Below are 18,868 nucleotides of genomic sequence, written 5' to 3' on the forward strand. Positions count from 1 at the left end.
CCGTGGGGCCGGCGCTCTCTTTTGAAGAAGATTTTTGTAAACAAAACCGCGACACGCATTGTTGCTGCTAATGTGATTGTTGTTGTTCTGATAAACGCTAATTTGCCTATTGATATTGATGTTAATGTGCCTTCGCTCGCACAGTCGCGGCCAAGAAGATAGGACTGACCCTTAAGATATCGTATATAAAATGGATGCACTATTTACATTTTGGGTATACGAAAGCATATGCAGAGAGAATGAATATTTTAGTTAAATGAATTGATTGCTCTCGGTAAGTGTTTAATTCATAATTTCCTGGTCTTAAGTTGTTGACGTAGTGGGCCGTAGTGCCAAGTTTTTGCTTAACCAACCGATTTATTTGCATCACAAACATTGTGAAAAAATTACTATAGGTTACATATACAATAAGAAAATCTGTTATTTGATTGAGGTAAAGCATTAATTTATAAAGGAATATTATATTTATTTCAAATGTCATCTTTAATGTTAATACTTCTATTTATTTGTGCCATTTCCCTAAATGCAATAATATACTACCAGAACTCCTTGTACGTTCTGGCCAGAGTTCGGATGTCTTTTTCCTGAGTATTGTGTTGAATGCACAGAAAATCCCTGTGATTGCTCCAGTCCCGGATGCTGTGATGGTACATCACTTCCAAGACAAGCAGTTCCTCGTAAAGCTCTTCCCAAACTATGCCGATTGTGCTGGCACAGGTCTCCAAGAGCCAACGGAAGGAACAGGGGAACAACTGGCGCAGTTTCTGCTTGTCGTGCTGCCGAATCTTCCTCATATAGCCGTGTAGAAGCCAGCAATCAAAGTTGGACACTTGCAACAGCAGCTCGTCTGGACTTGGCGGCTCGTCATATATGTCCTCCGCTCCCTGGTCTGTTGCACTATCAGACTCTTCTGGATTGACCTTTTTTTCCAGATTGCGACGGGGTAGATCAAGAGGGATGTTCAAGGGATCCATGGTCCCTTCCTCGAAGGTTTGCAGAGAGCTCAGGCTGTCAAGTGGTACCTCGGTATCGTTAAGCTTGAGAAGAAAGCTGGGCGTCTCGGTGACTTCCCAAAAAGGATTATTTAACTCAATTTTCTCACGCCTTGCTTTATGCATTGTTATTCGTTTCAGATAGCGTGCTCCATATGTTCCAGTGGGCTGTGAGAACCTGAAGTCCGGCCGTTTCTCCTTCTTTTTGAGCTCGCTGATCCACGTTTCGGTTTTAATGTCAGTGTTGGCGCGGTATTCCCGGATGTCACCTCGGAGTACTATTAGTGGACGGAATATGCCCACTTTCTGGATATCCTCCTGGCAGGCAAGCTCCTCCACTCGTAGTTTTAGGCCATGTTGGGACAAATACTGGGACAGCTCGGTCGTCTCCAGCACAAAGGGATCGAGGTCCCGCAACGAGTGATTCACTTTCATGTGGTCTGGAATTTGTATCCTCATGTTCGCACCATCAGAGCGCGTTGCTTGGAGTAGGATTCTGTTGAAGTAGGAGTGAGCTGGTGTCAAGCTGGGTTGGAAATCAATGCGCTCTTTCTCCATACTTTCTTTGCTGGATTCGCCAAAATGGTCCTTGAGCATCGTTTCAATAATGTGTGTCAGGTTTTCGTGCTGACGCTGCATTGCCGCGGATCCCTGCATCCAGCCGAAGGTTTCGCCTTGCTCCTTCTCTTTCCACTCTTTTGCCAGGATGTCATCCACCTGACAACCAGTCTGCGTGGCTACTCCAAAGCGACGGGCAAAACTCTGGTTGTAATGTGAGACAATCACTTTCCTTATCTCCACAAACTCCATCCATTCGGTAAAAACAAAAAGCAAGGGAGCCCCATCTCCGCCGACCTCCAGCAGTTGTGCGTTGATTTTTGCAGCTGATTCGGATATATTCCGCTCCTTGAGATCATCCAAGCCGAAAAGTAACTTCATGGCGTACAGAATGTAGGCCATAGCCCTTGCCTCGCAGCGCGGATACAAGTGTATGGTTACGGCGTTTAAGAAATTTGGGGGATACAGCTCAATCAGGCTATCTACGAATTTCAGTAGACGTGGTGGCAGTCCCAACTCCAGAATGTAGCGCTCCGCTAGAGAATGCAAGTTCGGTTTTTGAAATTCAGACAGGTTTATGAATCGGGACATATATCCGATGTTTAAACGAAGCATCTGTGGGCAAATTAAAGATAATTATAATTACTATCCTAAGAAATTATTGGAATATAGTCACCTTGCTGGTAACCTTGTCTTTGATTTTGCTGAGCTCCATATCTTTGAGGAGTGCCTTGCCCTTGGCCGCCACATTTGCGGGCAGATAGTTAAGCATGCACCGCTTGGTCAAGTGCTCCTCATCAATGAACCGCACCAAGTCCGATAGCTGTATATCATCCTCCACCATATTAAGGGCTATGCCCAGCACTACATACAACTTGATAATATTCAGGCAGTAGATGTTGCGGTCAAAAGAGTGCAGCTGTTTGACCCTCGGCCTTAAGCTGTGGCACGACATACTGCCCTTGCTGTCGCGGCTGTGCTTGTCCAGGTGCTTCAGCGGCATCTGGCGCTTCAGTAACTTGCGGGCGCGCAACGACCATTGCAGGTGGAGACTTTGCTCCCCTTCGGACTCTGAAGGTCCTCCGTGCGTGCGGTAGCCGGAGGCGTCTAGATTGCGCTGGAAAAGGAATGGGAGCAAGGCGTTAGAGTCGCATCTGGGTAAACATTACTAATGAGTTGGGTACTTATGTCATTTACATAGCTTGGGGAGCTATAAAAGACAAACGTGGTTAAGGCAGCAGCAGTTTGACAAAGTAGCTCGTTGCACAATGTCCATGCGTTTGATTCTAATTGGCTTGGCCATCCTGGCATTGGCCTATGGACAACCTGTTCCAGAAGTTCCAGAAGTCGTTGAAAGTAAGTGAATAAAATGATCTTAAATATGATTTTTCATACAGCATATTTACGACAGATGCTAAGCCTGTCCAGGAGATAAATTCAGAAAAACCCGTATTAAATGCCTACCAACGGACCCTTTTCCTGCTGCTGCCCCTGCTGTTCCCTAACGAGTTCTATATACCGACTACCAGCGGCTAATAAACTACCTTTGTCCTGTTCCACAATCTAAACTTGGCGCGTTCGTCATTTGGGTCACCTGTTACAGTGCTCTTTTTGCCCTTCTTGCCTTTCTTGAATGGCTTATGGTTGTAGATGATACGGGCATCTCTGAAAGCATTAGGATTTTAAAGATATGGAATTATAGGGGAGTGCATGAACTCACATGGGCAGCGCCCGCACATTCAGTTTGGGCAGTCCCGTCTTGTTGCTCTTGCTGAAGGCCACCTCCATGCTGCCCAAGTACGCCGACCAAACCTGCAGGGTCATAAGCTTTAGCTCCGGCTTGGCGCCCATGTTGAGCAGCTCCTGGAGGAAGCCGCGCAGCACATAGTTGTAGAACTCCCACGAGGTGATGTCGTCCTCATCCTCCTTCTCCGCATCCTTCCTCTGGCGGATTGTCCTGGCTGTGTATCTGCCGGCGGCCGTTTCATCGAAGTTATCCTCGGCAGTGATGTCCACTGCGCGAATCTGGTCCTTCTGTGTGCCGCACTCCACGCAGTAGTAGAATCCCGCGCGCTCCTGGAAGGTCGTGCCCTCGCACACATCGCACTGCATGTTCTCCAGCTGCATCGTCTCCAGAACTTCCTCCATTTTTAGGCCTTATTTTTACGGTATCACGTTTAAATTGTATTATTAATCTATCTCGCGGTTGTAAACAAATCGCGCGTGTAGTAAGTAGAGATGGGCAAAGATCTCGGTCTCCAACGATACCATCGGTTCTTCGACTTCAGAGATGTATCGCCCGTCTCTTCTATGAAAACTAACATCACTGCGAGTAAGGCGGCAAATTAAAGTTCATTTAAATAAAGTCAACGTATTTTAATTAAATTTTATTTTTTATAATAATAAGGAAGCAGATCTTTTTAAAAGTATATATTAATCTATAATTAGCGTTACTGGTATTTTCTTAATTTTTTGTGCAGACCTGTTGGATAGACCACGTTAGCCAACACTGACGCTGATCCACATTAACATTTATGTTAACTTTTCAGTGTGACCAGCCGCTGAAGCAGCACTTCAAAAACAAGCAAATTGGCCACAATGCATCTGGTCACCCATCGGCGTATATAGAGACTCGATTCAAAACAAAATCGGGTGGCGAACGTAAACGTCGCCGCGGACAATTTGGCTCGCATCTCTGTGTTTGTTGTTCGTGTCAACCACCCCCGCCGGTACCCAAGCGCCCCCCATTTCGCGCGAGTGTTTTTATGGTTTTGCTGAATGAAAAGGCTCGGCAAATGCGCTTATTGAGTGGCCACTGTGTCGGGACTGGCAGTGAGTCCTACAGAATGCACTCGCTGCACGGACAGTTCATGAGAATTTGACATTTAAGTGCCAGTGTGTTCCTGCTCTTGCGGCTAACTGCAGTTTGTAGTTTGCTTTACTTGCATACTTTTTTTTTGGCGTGGGCTGATATTAGCGGACACACCCACCCGAAAACAAAAACAAAAAGTAGTCCAAAGGCCCCAATAATTGAGTGTCTCTGTGTGTGTGTACGTTCGAGTGTGTGTAAGTTGTTTATGTGTGCGAGTGAGAGGAAAGGGATTCGAATCGAGCCGGTTTTCGCGAGTTAATTGACAAAGCAAACGGAGAAAAACCAGCAAACATAAGCAAACAAAGAGGAAAATAAACAAAGAACTTTCAGTGCAGAAATGCGTGTTCGAAAATCAAGTGATAATTAAATAAAAATCGTAATATTTTGGGAGTGCAAAAGGATAAACAGTACAATGCTGAAAACTCTATAATATCCACAACGAAATTCCACCCCAAAGTAAAACACCATGGCCAAAACGCCCCCACCCCGCCCCCTCAGTAATATGGCCAAATTCCTGGCAGCCCTCGGCATCTGCTCTTGGCTCCTCCTTTCGGCCAACGCTCACAACTGCCAGCACCAGCATCCAAAGGCCCACGAGGTGAGTTGCGTTCGGCTGGGTCCGAAATGAAGGGATTGGATTGGATTGGATTTCATTGTATTGGGTTGAATTCTTGAATTGGCCTTCTTCTTTTTCTCCGCCCCTCCGCGCAAATAAAACAAATAAAATCCGGGAAAGGGCTATTTCGGGAACACGGAGTCTTTAAGTGTTCACCCGCACACGTGTGCCAAATGTTTACAAGCCCATCTACAAAAATATTTTTAATTTGTATTTATTTTAAAAGAAAGAGAAGTATTGTAACTAGCTACGAATTTCTAGGTTTGAGTTTCAGATAACAAGATAGATTTAAGGATGAGTCATATTGAAATTCTTATGTGGTACCTGCCAAAAGCATTTAAAACACAATTTTGGAAAATTACCTGTAAATACAGATTTCGATGCTCGAATTTCTTATTTGTTTCTGCTCCTTCTTCCTCTTCTTCGGGTATTTGGGCATATTGTCCTTTGTGCTCATTAGACCGAGTTCCTAATTGGTGCATACTGAATTCGCGGAAAATTCATAATTGATTGGGCTCTGGCATGGAAAAGGCCTAATTAGTGCCGATTTAAAGGGAGCCCTGAAATTGCCATTCTCATAATTCTGCCATAGAAACAGTGCCAGCAACTGAAACAATCAACATCCAGCGATGGTGGTGGCAACCACAGCTTATTGACTAATTCCGCTGGTTAATAATATGCGCATTCGAGATTCAGTCAATGCAATGTGGTTTAGTCAGTCAGTCAGTCAGGTGGTGCTGCATATTAACTGGTGGCTCACAACGTGTAACCCACCATCGTGGTTACCAAACCGCCTCCACCTGCACCACATCCATATCCACATCCACATCCACATCCACATCCAGTGCTCTAGTTAGGGTTTAATGTCAGAGTCTGTCCGCCAACTTGTTGCTCTGGATTTAAATACCGCCGGCCTTTTGTTTTTGTGTCTTTGGGGGTTTTTCGCTTACACATTACTGCTTTCCAATCAACGGCGATTTAATTGGCGCGTCGCCATAAATAAAGGTCGCCTTCAATTGCGCAAAAAGGGGAATTTACATGATTACTGTATCGAGTGCGGTACAGTCTGTCCTGCATGGTTGCAATTTGCCGGCAAGTGCAACTGCAGTTTCGCTGGAAACACAATTGAGAATAAAATGTTCTGGGAAGTGCACAGGTGTCTAACTCTTTAAATATGCAGTTTTGCAGAACAAAATTAATACCAATGAATATAAATTGGCAGGAAAAGCAACTGTAGTGCTGTTTGCACAAAAGATACATTTACTGCAGATACTTTTTGCAAAGTTTGGTAGGTTACATATTATCAAACCCACCAGTGGACACAGAACTTTTCCTTCGGGTAAAACACTTTTAAGGCAAATTTCCAACCAGTTTAAAAAACAAATATGGAAAATCTGTGCGACCGCAAAAGTTTTAATTAGCGAGCAACTACTTTGTTTTCGAGCCAGTAAAAGTGAACTGGAATGGCAGGGAAATGAATTAATTCAGCGACTGTCTGTAGTCTGTTGATGGCTAACGATGCTGTCGAGGTCGCCCAGCGTGTAATTAATTGAATTATCTGTAACTTAAACTGCTGTAAGTGCAAAAAACAGTCGTCCAGTTTTTGTGTCTCTCTGCCCACGGAATGTCCTGCTGTCTGGCCACTGAAAATTGTCCTGTCAAGAGGATAAAGACATATATAAAACAGCGGGCGAACGACCAGATAAGTACGTATACATATGTATGCGTGTGGAACGGCCATCCAATTAAATACCGGTCCAGTTGAAACCGAAGCACTCGCTTCTAATTAGTCTTACATAAATTGAAGAACGCGGCTGCCAACAGAAAACAACGAGAGCAACTGCAGCAATGTATAAAATTGGCCAAATTGAATGATATGTCACGTTGCCAGTGTGCGTGCCCGCCTGTCAGCGATGTCGCGCACTGTACTGACCTCCTAAGCCGATAAGAGCGTAGCCAATGTGCACACCTAACTTCCGTAATGCTTGGGCTTACCAAACTGAGCTGCAGAGAATCTCCATTCGGGAGAAAAGCTTTTTATGGATTACGAGCTGGATTAAAATTAAAACTCAACCAAAGGCCTTTTACCATGGTTGCCAACATATTTCAAAGAGGCTATAGGAATATTTGTGGGCCGGGTATCATTTAAATCATACGGACATACAAAAACAGATCCTACTGCCTTTGACATACTTTGCATCGAATATAGCATCAATTTTACTCTAGAAGTAACATGAAAACAGTGATTTAGTTTTTCCGCCTATCAAAAGTTGTAGTTTTTCTATATTAACAAAAGACAGCATTTGCTGTTTTGATATGATTCTATATTCATGAAAGACCCTAGGTAACTTTAAGCGCGAATGCAAATGCATTCATATCGAGAACGTGTGTTGCAAGCATCAGCATGTATTTCCATTTACATATTAAGTGGATAGCAGTCTATCTATGGATACTTCTGCATTGCAGCCCCAACCATCACGATTAAATATTTATCAACTTGACGAAAGCAAACTTTAAACAAGCAAGTTACGATGCAGCAAAACGCTCTGGACAGCAACCAACAAGAAGTTATGAGTTACGAAAAGTTTGAAGCGTCCTTCCCGATGGGAAGTTGCAAAATAGAAAAGAAAATCGATTACGGATTCTGGTCTTTCCGGAAAACAGTGCTGGTTGACTTGGCTGACAGCTATTCTTCGACTTGCAAGTGTAATTGGCCAATTAGGAAACGTTCAGCTTCAGTTGCAGCAAGTGGAGGGATTACCTTCAACTGAAAGAATGCATAAAAATGGGAAAAAGATCAGATGGAAATTTGCATTGCCTGCCAATATAAAGTTAGGCACTTCTACCTTTTTTTAAGGTAGTGTAACACCGTTGAAATTTTTTTAAAGCAGTGAAAATCCATTTGGTATTTCGACTAATAAGGTACTAAATTCCCCCCAAAATTCCCCTAAAACTATTCACAGTTTTCGTTGCGGAACATTAAAAACTTTGGTTTTATGCTCGTGTTTCGTTTTAATGCATGCTTGCATTTCTCGAATTTGTGAAAAGTTAATAAAGCTACATGGCTGTGTGTTATTCCGGCAAGTTGTAAAACTGACGTATAGAAAGTAAAAAACGAACTTCATCATAATGTCAGCAGTTGCACTTGCCTTCCATTTTTTTTTTCAATTTAATGAAAACGCTGCGAGCAGAAGTTTATATTAGCAGCATAGTTGCCATAGCAATGGCAAATGGACGGGCTAGTAAAAATCTCGAACTCATGGAGGAGAGACTGGAGGAAAAACACGTTTACCTAAAGCCAAACGCAGTTGGCCAACTGCCTGATGAATGTTCATGGCGATGACGCGCGCTTCAGGGCCTTTAAACGAAACTGTTTTGAAACACAACACCGCCATCTGCCGGCGAACAAACAAGTGACTTTGGCAGGATGAGATTCTTGTGCGTGGAGTGAAACCACTTGGGCGAGGTCGACGTTGCTCAGGGTCCTTTCATAAGCCCTTTAAGTCCCAGCATTTTGGGCCAAATTGCAAAGAGAAGGCAAACGTAAAACATTTGCGTAAACTTTCGGTTCCAATCACTCTGCAATTGTGCAATCCAACGTGCTGTTTCTCGATTTCAACGGAGAACGTGTCCTTAGTTGATTCACAAACTAATTAGGCATTGTCGTTCTGATTGCAGCTCGGCAAATTCGGTGCCTGAAATCAGGGCGTAAATTCACGCCCTAATTTAATCACGGAAAGGGATTTTAAAGTGTTTCAATCGATTTGACTTCAGGACACTCGGTGAGGGGATTAAATTCGCACAATGCATAAATTCTGCGAATTTTACAAGTGTGCTGTAGTATTTATAGAAAATAAATTTACTCTTGCATTTATATTTAATGAGTTAATATGATTAAAGACAATTTTCTGCAACATTTAATTTGATGCATTGCAGAATTGGTTTCCTTTCACCAAGCAAACATGAATTTCATCATTGTTTTATTAGGTTTATTTTGGGAAGTCGGGGGTTTATTTAACCTTGCATGAACTTTCCAGGAATTTAAGTAATCAAGAGATCATCTCAATTTTTAATTTATTGCATTGCAGCAGAGTGTAAAAAATGTTATTAATCTGAATGAATTTTTAACATTTTATTTGCTGGGATTTTGCCATTTCATTTCAATACAAATTGAAATAATGCATAAAATGCACTGATACACACATTCAGTTGTTGGAATTTGTGCACTTAATATTTATTTCGAAAGCAAGCAGCGCTTTCATGGAACTTTTCAGTGCCAGTTAATGCAATTATTCAATTGACTGCCCTATCATCCCAATTTATTTGAGTTGCGGCGTAAATTGTGCCACTTGAATAGCTGCTGATCTGAATAGCTGCTGGTGCTAAAGTGCCTTAGATTAGCTACAGTTCATAGTTTCAATTAAGTAACACACAGCCTACTTCTTTTTGCGGTCAAACTGTGAGGTAACGAGCGAATTGAGTAAAAATAATAATAATCAAAAACCCGGCGAACAGATGAGTCAGGCAAAGAGCTAACAGCATGCAAATTGGCCATCGGCAAAACCCGGCTCAAAAGATATTAAAAACGGGGAAAAAGCAAAAATTGGTAAGCCGAGCAGAGCGGTGCTGAACTGCTCCGGAGAATCCAAGAGTGAGAGTGCTGCTCACAAACGAAAGTGAAAGCCCACACACAAACGCTCGAAACGCTGAAAGGCGCCATTTCGATTGATCTGCCGAACTTGAGCGAGCGTTGAACGCAGGTGACAGTCAATGGGAAACTACACTCGCCGAAAATGGGTGCAATTTCTTCTTTTTCATTTGTTATTTGACTTTGAAAATGGTAATCAGACTTCATTTTAGTGATTATTATGAGCACACTATTATGCTATTTCCAATAAATATATATTTCGTCTTGTCCCCAAACTCGCAATCTTTAAATTAGGTTATTAGGAACGGGAACAAAGCTGATTATATTAGTTGGAATCAACACATTACGGCAATTATGGTAATTTTATTGCTGCTTTGATTCAATAACACCATGAATATTTATAATCCGTGAATACATTTGTCTACACACGTTGCTTTATTAATTTATTTAGATAAATCTTTCGTTATATCAACAAAAGGAGTTCATAAGTTTGTAAAAATAATTGCGCATGCTGTACTAGCAAACACATGAAATTTTCAAAGGTTTTTCCAAGTCGAAAAACGATTTTTCTTCTCTGCAACAATGTTGTGCGGAAGAGAGTGCAAATGGGTGAGATGAAAAGGCAGAAATGTGGTCAGTTACGGATCGGTTGTCGATTGGCAGTCGGAGCAACTGCCTCCGAGCCAGAGACAGACGTAAATAATTACCCAACCACCATCGATGATCGATTCCCGCGCCCAAATTAGCATGCGCAACTGGACAAACCGCGTTGGCGCTTCGTAATCCCAATCTCCACCAAATACCCCCCATCCTCGAGTCGTCGAAAGCGAACGTGCGTGGCTTGCTGGCTTGCAGTTGGCCATTTATGACGGCTCTTTTAGCCGCCTCTTATTTGTTTGGCTTTAAAAGTAAATACGGGAGGTAATCAGGCGGGCGCATGCGCAGCCAACTGTGGCCAAAACGAACGCATTTCTCTTTGCTTTTCTTTGCCGGTCGTCGTCATTTTTTGTATTTTTGTATTTTCTGTATGAATTGTTACCATTTCTGCCTTAAACGTGAGGCGCATGGGCAAAAGCTGGACACGCTCGAATGTGGCCCACAAACCGAAGAAAAAAATTTGTTTGCCACTCAAATCTGTGTCAGTATGCAAGCGGGTTGGGCATTACGTCTTATCACCGATTGAATAAGCCCCTGTGCTAACCACTGTGGTTGGAAAGTGGGGCGAAAAATATGGTAATATCATATCATCATATTAAGGATTGCTTTCAGTTTATTTCAATAATCTTTTATCAGGATTCTGAAACTCGAAGTCGACTAACTAGTCACCTAAAAAATAGTACAGATCCATTTACTTTCAATGCCACCTCTTTTTTGATGAACCACGTTGTTTGTAGGCCATATTGGCCATGGTCTACGGGAAATTTGGCCAAAACAGCATCTTCATTGGGAGACCAATTCCAAAGGCGCATCTCTGTGCCAGCCTGTTGATGTTTTATATATGTGTCGTTTTTACAATTGTTAAATGCCTTCAATTATTTGCTTACCATATACGGACAGGTGTGGTTTACATTTGTGAATGGCTTTATAAACGAATATATTAGATTGGCAATGAAGAACCCACTGCGATTCTTAAAGAACTTGCAAACGTCTATTCGCATGTCGTACATAAAGGGATGCCAGCCGCCAATCTCGCGTTTAACCATTTTAAAGTGGATCTCAACCTTCAGAAAAATTAGCTTCGGTTATGGGAAAATGTTTTTTAATATCGGTTTTACCTCTGATAAGGTTTTATTCAAAAAGGCTACAAGGTTGATCAGATTGTGCTTGCGATCAACCGCCTTAATTTGGCACACCTTTAATATTCCCAGATCCGGAGAGTGAACTTTGCAATTGAGGGAATTGAACTTATATGACCCGTGCACCTTGAAGAAAACTATATTTTAGTCCTAAATTCCTGAAATGTGGTTTACTCACTAACAGGTATAAAACCGAAGAGGATAAATAAATAAACAACTTGTGCACTCAACATGTTACTGTTTAATACTAAAAGGTTTCCGTTTTGTTATACCTAATAGAAATAAGTCAGTTTGTTAATTTATTTGTAATTACCACTGATGACATTCGTCGGATTTGATCTTTTAACTATCTGTCAGGGATGTACAGTAACCACTCGCTTTTTAGTTTTATACGAATTTTGTTAATTTTTCTAGAAATTATGAGGAAAAGTATTGTTAAGTGTGCACTGTATTTATAAATAATAATGACGTGTATCAATGAAATGTTTGGTGTGTCAGAGCATAAACACTTTTTCCTTATTAAATATCGATTACTGCTTGTTTGTATAGGTAATAATGTTTTGTTAACTAATTAAATTTCAATTTAAATCGAATTTTTTTCTGTCGCTAATGATTTACCCTTCGAAATAAATGTACAAGTGCTTTAAGTTCAAAAAATATCGTGTCCATTTTTGCTGTCACTGAACTGTTAGCGGTTCACATCACAATTGATTTTAAATGCATTAATGCTGCTGAGATATTGACACTGATATAACTCGGAATCCCCCTGTTCGATTCCACTCCCCATTAATGACACCAAACTCATCGAGCTGCCCGTCCAAATGGTATTGTGCGTCATCGTCTTTCACCTGCCAAACGTTTCGCAGATGATTTGTAATTTGTGCGGTTTTTCAAATGCTTTTTCAATGCACTCGATCGCAGCAACTTGGCATCTTTTTGGGGGATAATGCTCCCCAGCTGGGGTGCACGATCAGTGTGAGGATCGTACATCATACTGGTTGTTTTTTCGAGTGTCTTTGTCACGTTTATTGCCAGCTCTGGAGATATATCTCTGTGATGGTTTATGGTTACTTTACTTATCTCAACACATGACTTTCGCAGGGCGTTGCCTGATGGGGTTCATTTTGGGGATTATACAATATTATACCAATATTAGTATATCGCTTTATTCATGAATAATATTGAAAGTGTTATATCATTAAATAATCATTATCTGGATAAGTTTTTTATTACTTCTATTTGTAAACAATGATGATTGAAGAATTAAAGAAACAATGACAGGCAGATACGAGTATGTATTGTCACGTTGGCGGCTGATCTGCAGTCATTAGTGCGCCGATGACTTTGATGGCTGCGAGATAAATCACCGGGACTGGTCCAATCCCAATCCCCGAGCACTTCATGGTAACCACACCACTGTTAGCACTGTTTGCTCAGCTCATTTCAATGCCAAACTCTTTTGTCAGATCGCGATTGCCTCACAACTATTGTTGTTCTTGGATAGTTGGGTAAATAGGAATGTTTTTTCTTCGCATTCGCCTTCGTGTTCGTGCAGGTGTCTAACTTTGCCATTTATCGGCGGTTACAAACCGCACTTGGGCACTGAGAACACCTAGGAAATCACTTCCCACGCTGGGGGACATATGGTGCTCCATCTACATTTCTTGTGTGCAAATTAGCTTTACTGGATGTCATTTTCAATTGCCAGTGTCAATGCAAATGGCTTTTACTCCGCCTGGCTTTTCATTTATGAGGTTGCCACCCTATGATGAGAGGAAAGATACTTTTACTTTCCACATCCCCACTCCACCCGGCGACTTCTTGTGGGCTTAGAACCTTTCAAGACCGCTTTCCGGACGAAAAGACAGCCACACATGAGTAATGCATGTCACATATTTGATGAGCATATTTTTAGCGGCACTCAGGCGAATCTCCGAGACAAAATGTCGGCGACAATTTATGCTGATGATGAGTGTCAAGTGCTTTGTCTGTCTGGCAGGCGATTATCTGCGGATCAAGGGGCCGCCATGCATATTCAACGAAGACATCTAATTTATTCCTAATAATTGGCACAGATTGCACAATGCGAGTGCCATAATAATGGCAACAGAAACAATGGCCAGATAAAAGCGAAAACGAAATAACCAAAACAATATAATATAATCAGCCGCAGCCCCACAAATCATTGACATTTCGATGTGCCAATCGTTCGACATTTTGGCGGGGCAATTTAAAATTAATTTCCCTGCAATTTGTGCAGACCAATTACCGCCGCCGAACTGCCTTTTTGTGTGGCCTTTGTCTGACTACATGTCGTCATTTAATAGTTAACAACGAAATTTCGCTTTCGTTTAAGCTCCGCTCACTGATTTCTTGATTTCTTGACTTCATCTCAACTGCTCGCAGTCTGCTCTCCCTTTCTACTACTATCCGCCACTATCGGTCTCATCATCTATCCATCTTTGTATTTAATTTTTAATTTTTTCATGTTTTATAGGTCGTCCATGGCGTGCGCATCCAACTGGCTGATAGCGAAGATGACTCCGCCGGAGAGCCAGCGAGGCATAGCGTCCGCCGGCGCAGCGTGGCCGCCGAGCAGCCACTGCGAATTCTGCTCGTCTACGACGAATCCGTCTACAGGTGAGTACTGGGTACACTTTGAAAAATTACTAAGTAAGAGAAAAGCTCACCAAACAACAGAAAAACTCGTTGAGAAGTATAGGAAAAATACAAAATGCCTTCAGAAGTATTGATATAAGTTCGAATTTCATATAAACATCTGCGATTAGTTGCTAATAATATAGTTACTTTTATTAAGAGCTTACCCCTTAAAGAATAGAGTTTTTCACAGTGTAAGTCTGCGCTCCAGCTCTGAAAATTGACTTTAATTGCACTTTAATGGCAGCCAGCCAAGCAGACAGAAAAAACAGTTTACAATTTGACTTGGCCGAATGTCAAGTTAACATAAAGCCGCGCAAAAGCGAGTAAATAACTCACTTTCCGGACCGTTTTGCTTTGGCCATGCACCGTTACCGCCGCTGCGAGTTGGGTAACAAAACTACTACTATGCTGTTTAAGTTCAGGCCCAAATCGGTTGACCATGTGTGTGCGCAATTTGTCCGAATCCACGCAGTGGGCCGAGGTGTCTCCTAAGGTTGGCCATCGATTGCTCCATCCACATGGTCACTAGCCACTGGCCGTTGGCTACTTTAGCTGGCCGGATTGGCTGACAGTTAGCCCGCTTCGATCTCAACGATCGATTGGCGTATATTGGCAGCGGACAAGGTCAACAGGAAAGCGGAGACTTAACTCGACTCGGCTTTAATTTTGGGTCTCGCTCTCGATTCAATGAATAATTTAGTCGTGAATAAGTGACTCAAACAGGTGCTAACAGGTACACAATTAACCGGCATGAGTGTAAGTATCAAAAAGTTGTCAGTGAATAAGCGACGACCTTCGTGTAAAAGTGCTTTCGTCGAGGAATTTACAATTACTAATTGATTTCAAGCCCAATTGAAGCTTGATATGATTTCAAGCTTAATAAAACTGCCATACTTTAATCCGATTATCCGGCTTTGGCCACAAATGGTAGCGCTTTTGATTGGATTGATTACTTATTCCTCAGAAAGTGCTGGTCAATTTACTACTCTATATAAATAGGTAGCAATCTGTCATCATCAACTTGTTGTGAAAGCTGTGTACTGTGTAATGCCCTTTGTAAGATGGAAATGTTCTTAGCCCTACGTTCAGTAATAAGCTGTAATGGCGATAACAAAGGCATCACATAAGTTGGTTGTCAGGGCTTTTGTCTGTATGTCCAGGAAGGCAAATTGGCTTTTCAGATTTCACAGAATCCCTACAGCAACTAGGAAACGACACCCACGCCTTTGTTTAACCCCTTTGTTCGCCAGAATTTGATAAACAAAACTATTTTCTTGTTGTTTCATGCTAACTTGCTTTCATGCCTTCACTTGCCTCGTGCTGCCAGGCTGGAAGAGGAGAAATTTAATTTGATAAATGTGAGTTGACATTTCTGGCATACTGCATACCTCATACTGAATACCTTGCTTTAATCCCCTCCAGGACACCGTGCTCCCGGAAGCCGTGCAGTTCTGGGAACAGGCCCTGATGGTGCGAGAGACCAAGGGCGTCATCCGCCTCAATAGGTAGGTGGCCACTCTTAAGAAACCCGCAAGCTGTATGAAATATTAATTTTACGGAATTTGTTTTAGGAAATGCGACAGCACCCAGGTGTATGTGAAAAACGGACACACCCACTGCATCGACCACTGCAAGGCGACGACGATGTGCGGCGAGGTTCAGGTGCCCGATGCGCACTTGGATGTAAGTAATCCACGCAATCTTATCTAAGTTACCTAAGTTACCCCCACTCAAGTGCAATTCAAAGAAAATTCTAGTGGAAAATTAGCCACACCTTGCTCAGTTCGAAACGCCTTGTTTTCAAGAATGACCTTGGGTTGAAGTAAACGCAGCCTAACCAAATTTAAACTGGTAAAATTGAAAACTGGTTTAGGCAACTCGAAGCGCAATTGCAGCTTTGATCATGGGTCACTTAAATACCTATGTAAATAGTTGGTAGCTTACAAAACGCCCTTTGTTAAATTACATTCCTGCTGTCAGGTTGTAAACATTTCAATAAAATATGGGATTACATAAACAGCCTTTATGCTTGTAACATTTAACAAATAATTAGCGTGCCTTCTGCATTTAACACTCTTTTTCTCAAAGGCAGAAAAGATTTATTTTGTGGATATCGTATGTGTTGGCTAAAAATACAATTTATTACCACATTTTTACACCTGCCCATTACAGTAATAATCATATTTTTGCAGGTGTGTCGGGTGTGCAATGCCACCGGTCAGAATTGTAGAATCGATAGTAATACGCAGCCGGGCGAAGGAATCGAGAATGCGGACTTTGTGTTCTACGTGTCCGCCAGGCAGACGCAGCGTTGTTTCAAGGGTCTCACCGTGGCCTACGCGGCCCATTGTCAACAGGAAGCGGCTCTGGATCGTCCAATTGCGGGTCATGCGAATCTCTGTCCGGAGAGCATCAGCACAAAGCCGCAGGAACTGCAGACACTGATCTCCACCGTTAAGCACGAGATACTGCATGCGTTGGGATTCTCCGTGAGCTTATACGCTTTCTTCAGGGACGATGAAGGAAAACCCCGAACTCCGCGAAAGTCAGACACTGGCAAGCCGTACCTGAATGAAAAGTGAGCCAATTGCCTTGTTATCGATTCCCGTCTAATCCGTAAAGTCCATTTACAGATTGCAGATCCATCAGTGGAGCAACGAGACCATTCGCAAGGTGGTGCGAGAGAACTGGTCTGTGCGTGGTGGCCATGTTAACAAGGTAGTGGACATGATGGTCACGCCCCGCGTGATTGCCGAGGTGCGCGCCCACTTTAACTGCAATAAACTGGAGGGCGCCGAGCTGGAGGATCAGGGTGGCGAAGGCACCGCCCTGACCCACTGGGAAAAGCGCATCCTGGAGAATGAGGCCATGACTGGCACTCACACACAGTCGCCGGTCTTCTCGCGCATCACCCTTGCATTGATGGAGGACTCCGGCTGGTATCGGGCCAACTACTCCATGGCAACCCCGCTGACCTGGGGCAAAGGACTGGGATGTGCGTTTGCCATGCGTAGCTGCAAGGACTGGATACAGTACAACCATGCCAGGTAATACGATTCTTTGGCTATTTAGATTATCCTTTATTTATTACCTTTTATTTCGTTTGCAAAGGGGTCGCTCCATTCATCCCTTCTGCTCGAAGGTCAAGCAGGATCCTCTTCAAACCGAGTGCACAGATGATCGCAACTCGGTGGCGCTTTGCAATCTAATCCGCCATGAGTTTGAGCTGCCCAAAGGCTACCAGAACTTCGACAGCCTAAATCATGTGAAGGACGGCGAAGAGGGGTTCTACGGCGGTTCGGTCTCGCTGGCCGATCACTGTCCCTACATTCAGGAGTTCACCTGGCGCAGCAAGAACGTGATAGTGCGTGGATCTCATTGCCGCTTTACAGAGAATAATCCCAGTAAGACTACCCAACTATTATTACTTTCATGGATGTGTAACTAATTTCTTTGATATCTGTCTGCAGAGCCTGAGAAGAACTTCGCCTTGGAGAGCTATGGCGAGGGAGCAAAGTGCTTCGATCATAGCGAGTCCATGTGGGAGGAGCGATCCTGTCACCAGACGCGTGAGTGGCAGCATTGGGGCAGCGGATGCTACAAGTACGATTGCTTCGACGGCCGACTTCACATCCTAGTGGGCAACTATAGCTACAAGTGCTCCTTCCCCGGACAGAAGCTTTCCATTCGAATCGCCGCCAATGGATGGCTGCACAAGGGCGCGATCATGTGCCCGCCGTGCCACGAGCTGTGCGGAGCACAATTTGCTGCTGAGGGCAAGCAGTGTCGTCCGGGCGAGGAGCCCGATCCGCTCAACAAGTACCCGCGCGACAACCTCGCCTGTGGAGCGGGCAGTAAGCAATCACGTTCCGTGGCCATAATTACCGCTGTTCTCCTGCTTTTCGGCCTGCGTTGGGGATTTAGTTAGGCTGATCAGGGTGCAGGGTGCAGATTTACTTGCTCTTTATGTATGTAGTGAAATTTGTACATTTTAGCTGTATGATATAAGCTCAATTTGTCTAAAAGTAGGTCGATAGTGTAGTACTCCCAAATCAGAGTTGGTCGGTTTTTTTGGCAAAGAAGCTGGGAATTTAATCTTTGGACAATTCGTATCCAATTTGCACAAACTTTGCCATTTAAATAGTCTTTGGCTATTTCATAAAACAAAAGTGTTTTAAACAATGCTCAAGTATTGCATAGTTAAATTAACTAATTTTGTCCTTAGATTACACCAATCCTTTTATACTTCTTTGCAACCGTACAAATTGACTACTCCTACCAAACATATAGCTATAAAATCGTAATCGTATTTTGTCCATCCCGAAATGTGATCTTTTTTAAGTGTGTCCTCGGATATTTACTGCATTCTGAAATGTTGGCCACATATAAAGCCAATCCCTTTCAAGTGGAGCATCCGAAGACAGTTCTATGCTTCTTGAATATCGATCTGTACATTCCAAAGCCTATATGGTACGGTACCCTAGGCAGTTCCACTAGCTTGTTGTTAAATTCTTTGTTATTTATTATGAATATGGTTTTCGAAATTTGTTGATTGCCTTGTGATTTATGTATTCAATTAGTTTTGCCTAAGCTAAATGTATTTTTCCCTTTTCTGCTGCCTATCAAGCATTTAAGAATTGTAAACTCAACTCTCGATTTGTAATCTAGCTTTTAAGAACCTAAACTAGCAATGTGAATAAACCAAGATACCCTTGTAATCGCAAG

The 18,868-nt window shown here is 42.8% G+C and overlaps 4 protein-coding genes across 4 annotated transcripts; 2 read left to right on the forward strand and 2 right to left on the reverse strand.

The window, feature by feature from the left end:
* Positions 1–428: 428 nt before the first annotated feature.
* Positions 429–3,797, reverse strand: LOC6536487 (TATA box-binding protein-associated factor RNA polymerase I subunit B). Its single transcript, XM_002097029.4, has 4 exons — positions 3,271–3,797; positions 3,095–3,215; positions 2,227–2,667; positions 429–2,165 (listed from the first exon to the last, which is right to left on the reverse strand). Exons 1-4 carry the CDS (start codon positions 3,696–3,698, stop codon positions 537–539), a joined length of 2,619 nt encoding a protein of 872 aa, XP_002097065.1. The 5' UTR covers positions 3,699–3,797; the 3' UTR covers positions 429–536.
* On the forward strand, positions 2,725–3,086 carry LOC26535462. The gene is made up of 2 exons (XM_015192273.2): positions 2,725–2,906; positions 2,962–3,086. The coding sequence occupies exons 1-2, from the start codon at positions 2,819–2,821 to the stop codon at positions 3,084–3,086; spliced, it is 213 nt and encodes a 70-aa protein (XP_015047759.1). The 5' UTR covers positions 2,725–2,818.
* A 387-nt stretch (positions 3,798–4,184) lies between the features above and the next one.
* Positions 4,185–18,867, forward strand: LOC6536488 (leishmanolysin-like peptidase). The gene is made up of 9 exons (XM_002097030.4): positions 4,185–5,020; positions 13,980–14,122; positions 15,471–15,501; positions 15,566–15,648; positions 15,715–15,826; positions 16,336–16,721; positions 16,777–17,190; positions 17,255–17,547; positions 17,614–18,867. Exons 1-9 carry the CDS (start codon positions 4,889–4,891, stop codon positions 18,069–18,071), a joined length of 2,052 nt encoding a protein of 683 aa, XP_002097066.1. The 5' UTR covers positions 4,185–4,888; the 3' UTR covers positions 18,072–18,867.
* Positions 9,357–11,623, reverse strand: LOC26534746 (the record flags this gene model as incomplete). Its single annotated transcript, XM_015192274.2, has 3 exons — positions 9,357–11,167; positions 11,231–11,407; positions 11,462–11,623. Coding segments are annotated over 3 exons (498 nt in total), but the record flags the coding sequence as incomplete, so codon positions are not given.
* Position 18,868: the final 1 nt, after the last annotated feature.

The sequence above is a fragment of the Drosophila yakuba genome, chromosome 3R (genome assembly GCF_016746365.2).
Source record: "Drosophila yakuba strain Tai18E2 chromosome 3R, Prin_Dyak_Tai18E2_2.1, whole genome shotgun sequence".
Classification (NCBI taxonomy): Eukaryota; Metazoa; Arthropoda; class Insecta; order Diptera; family Drosophilidae; genus Drosophila; species Drosophila yakuba.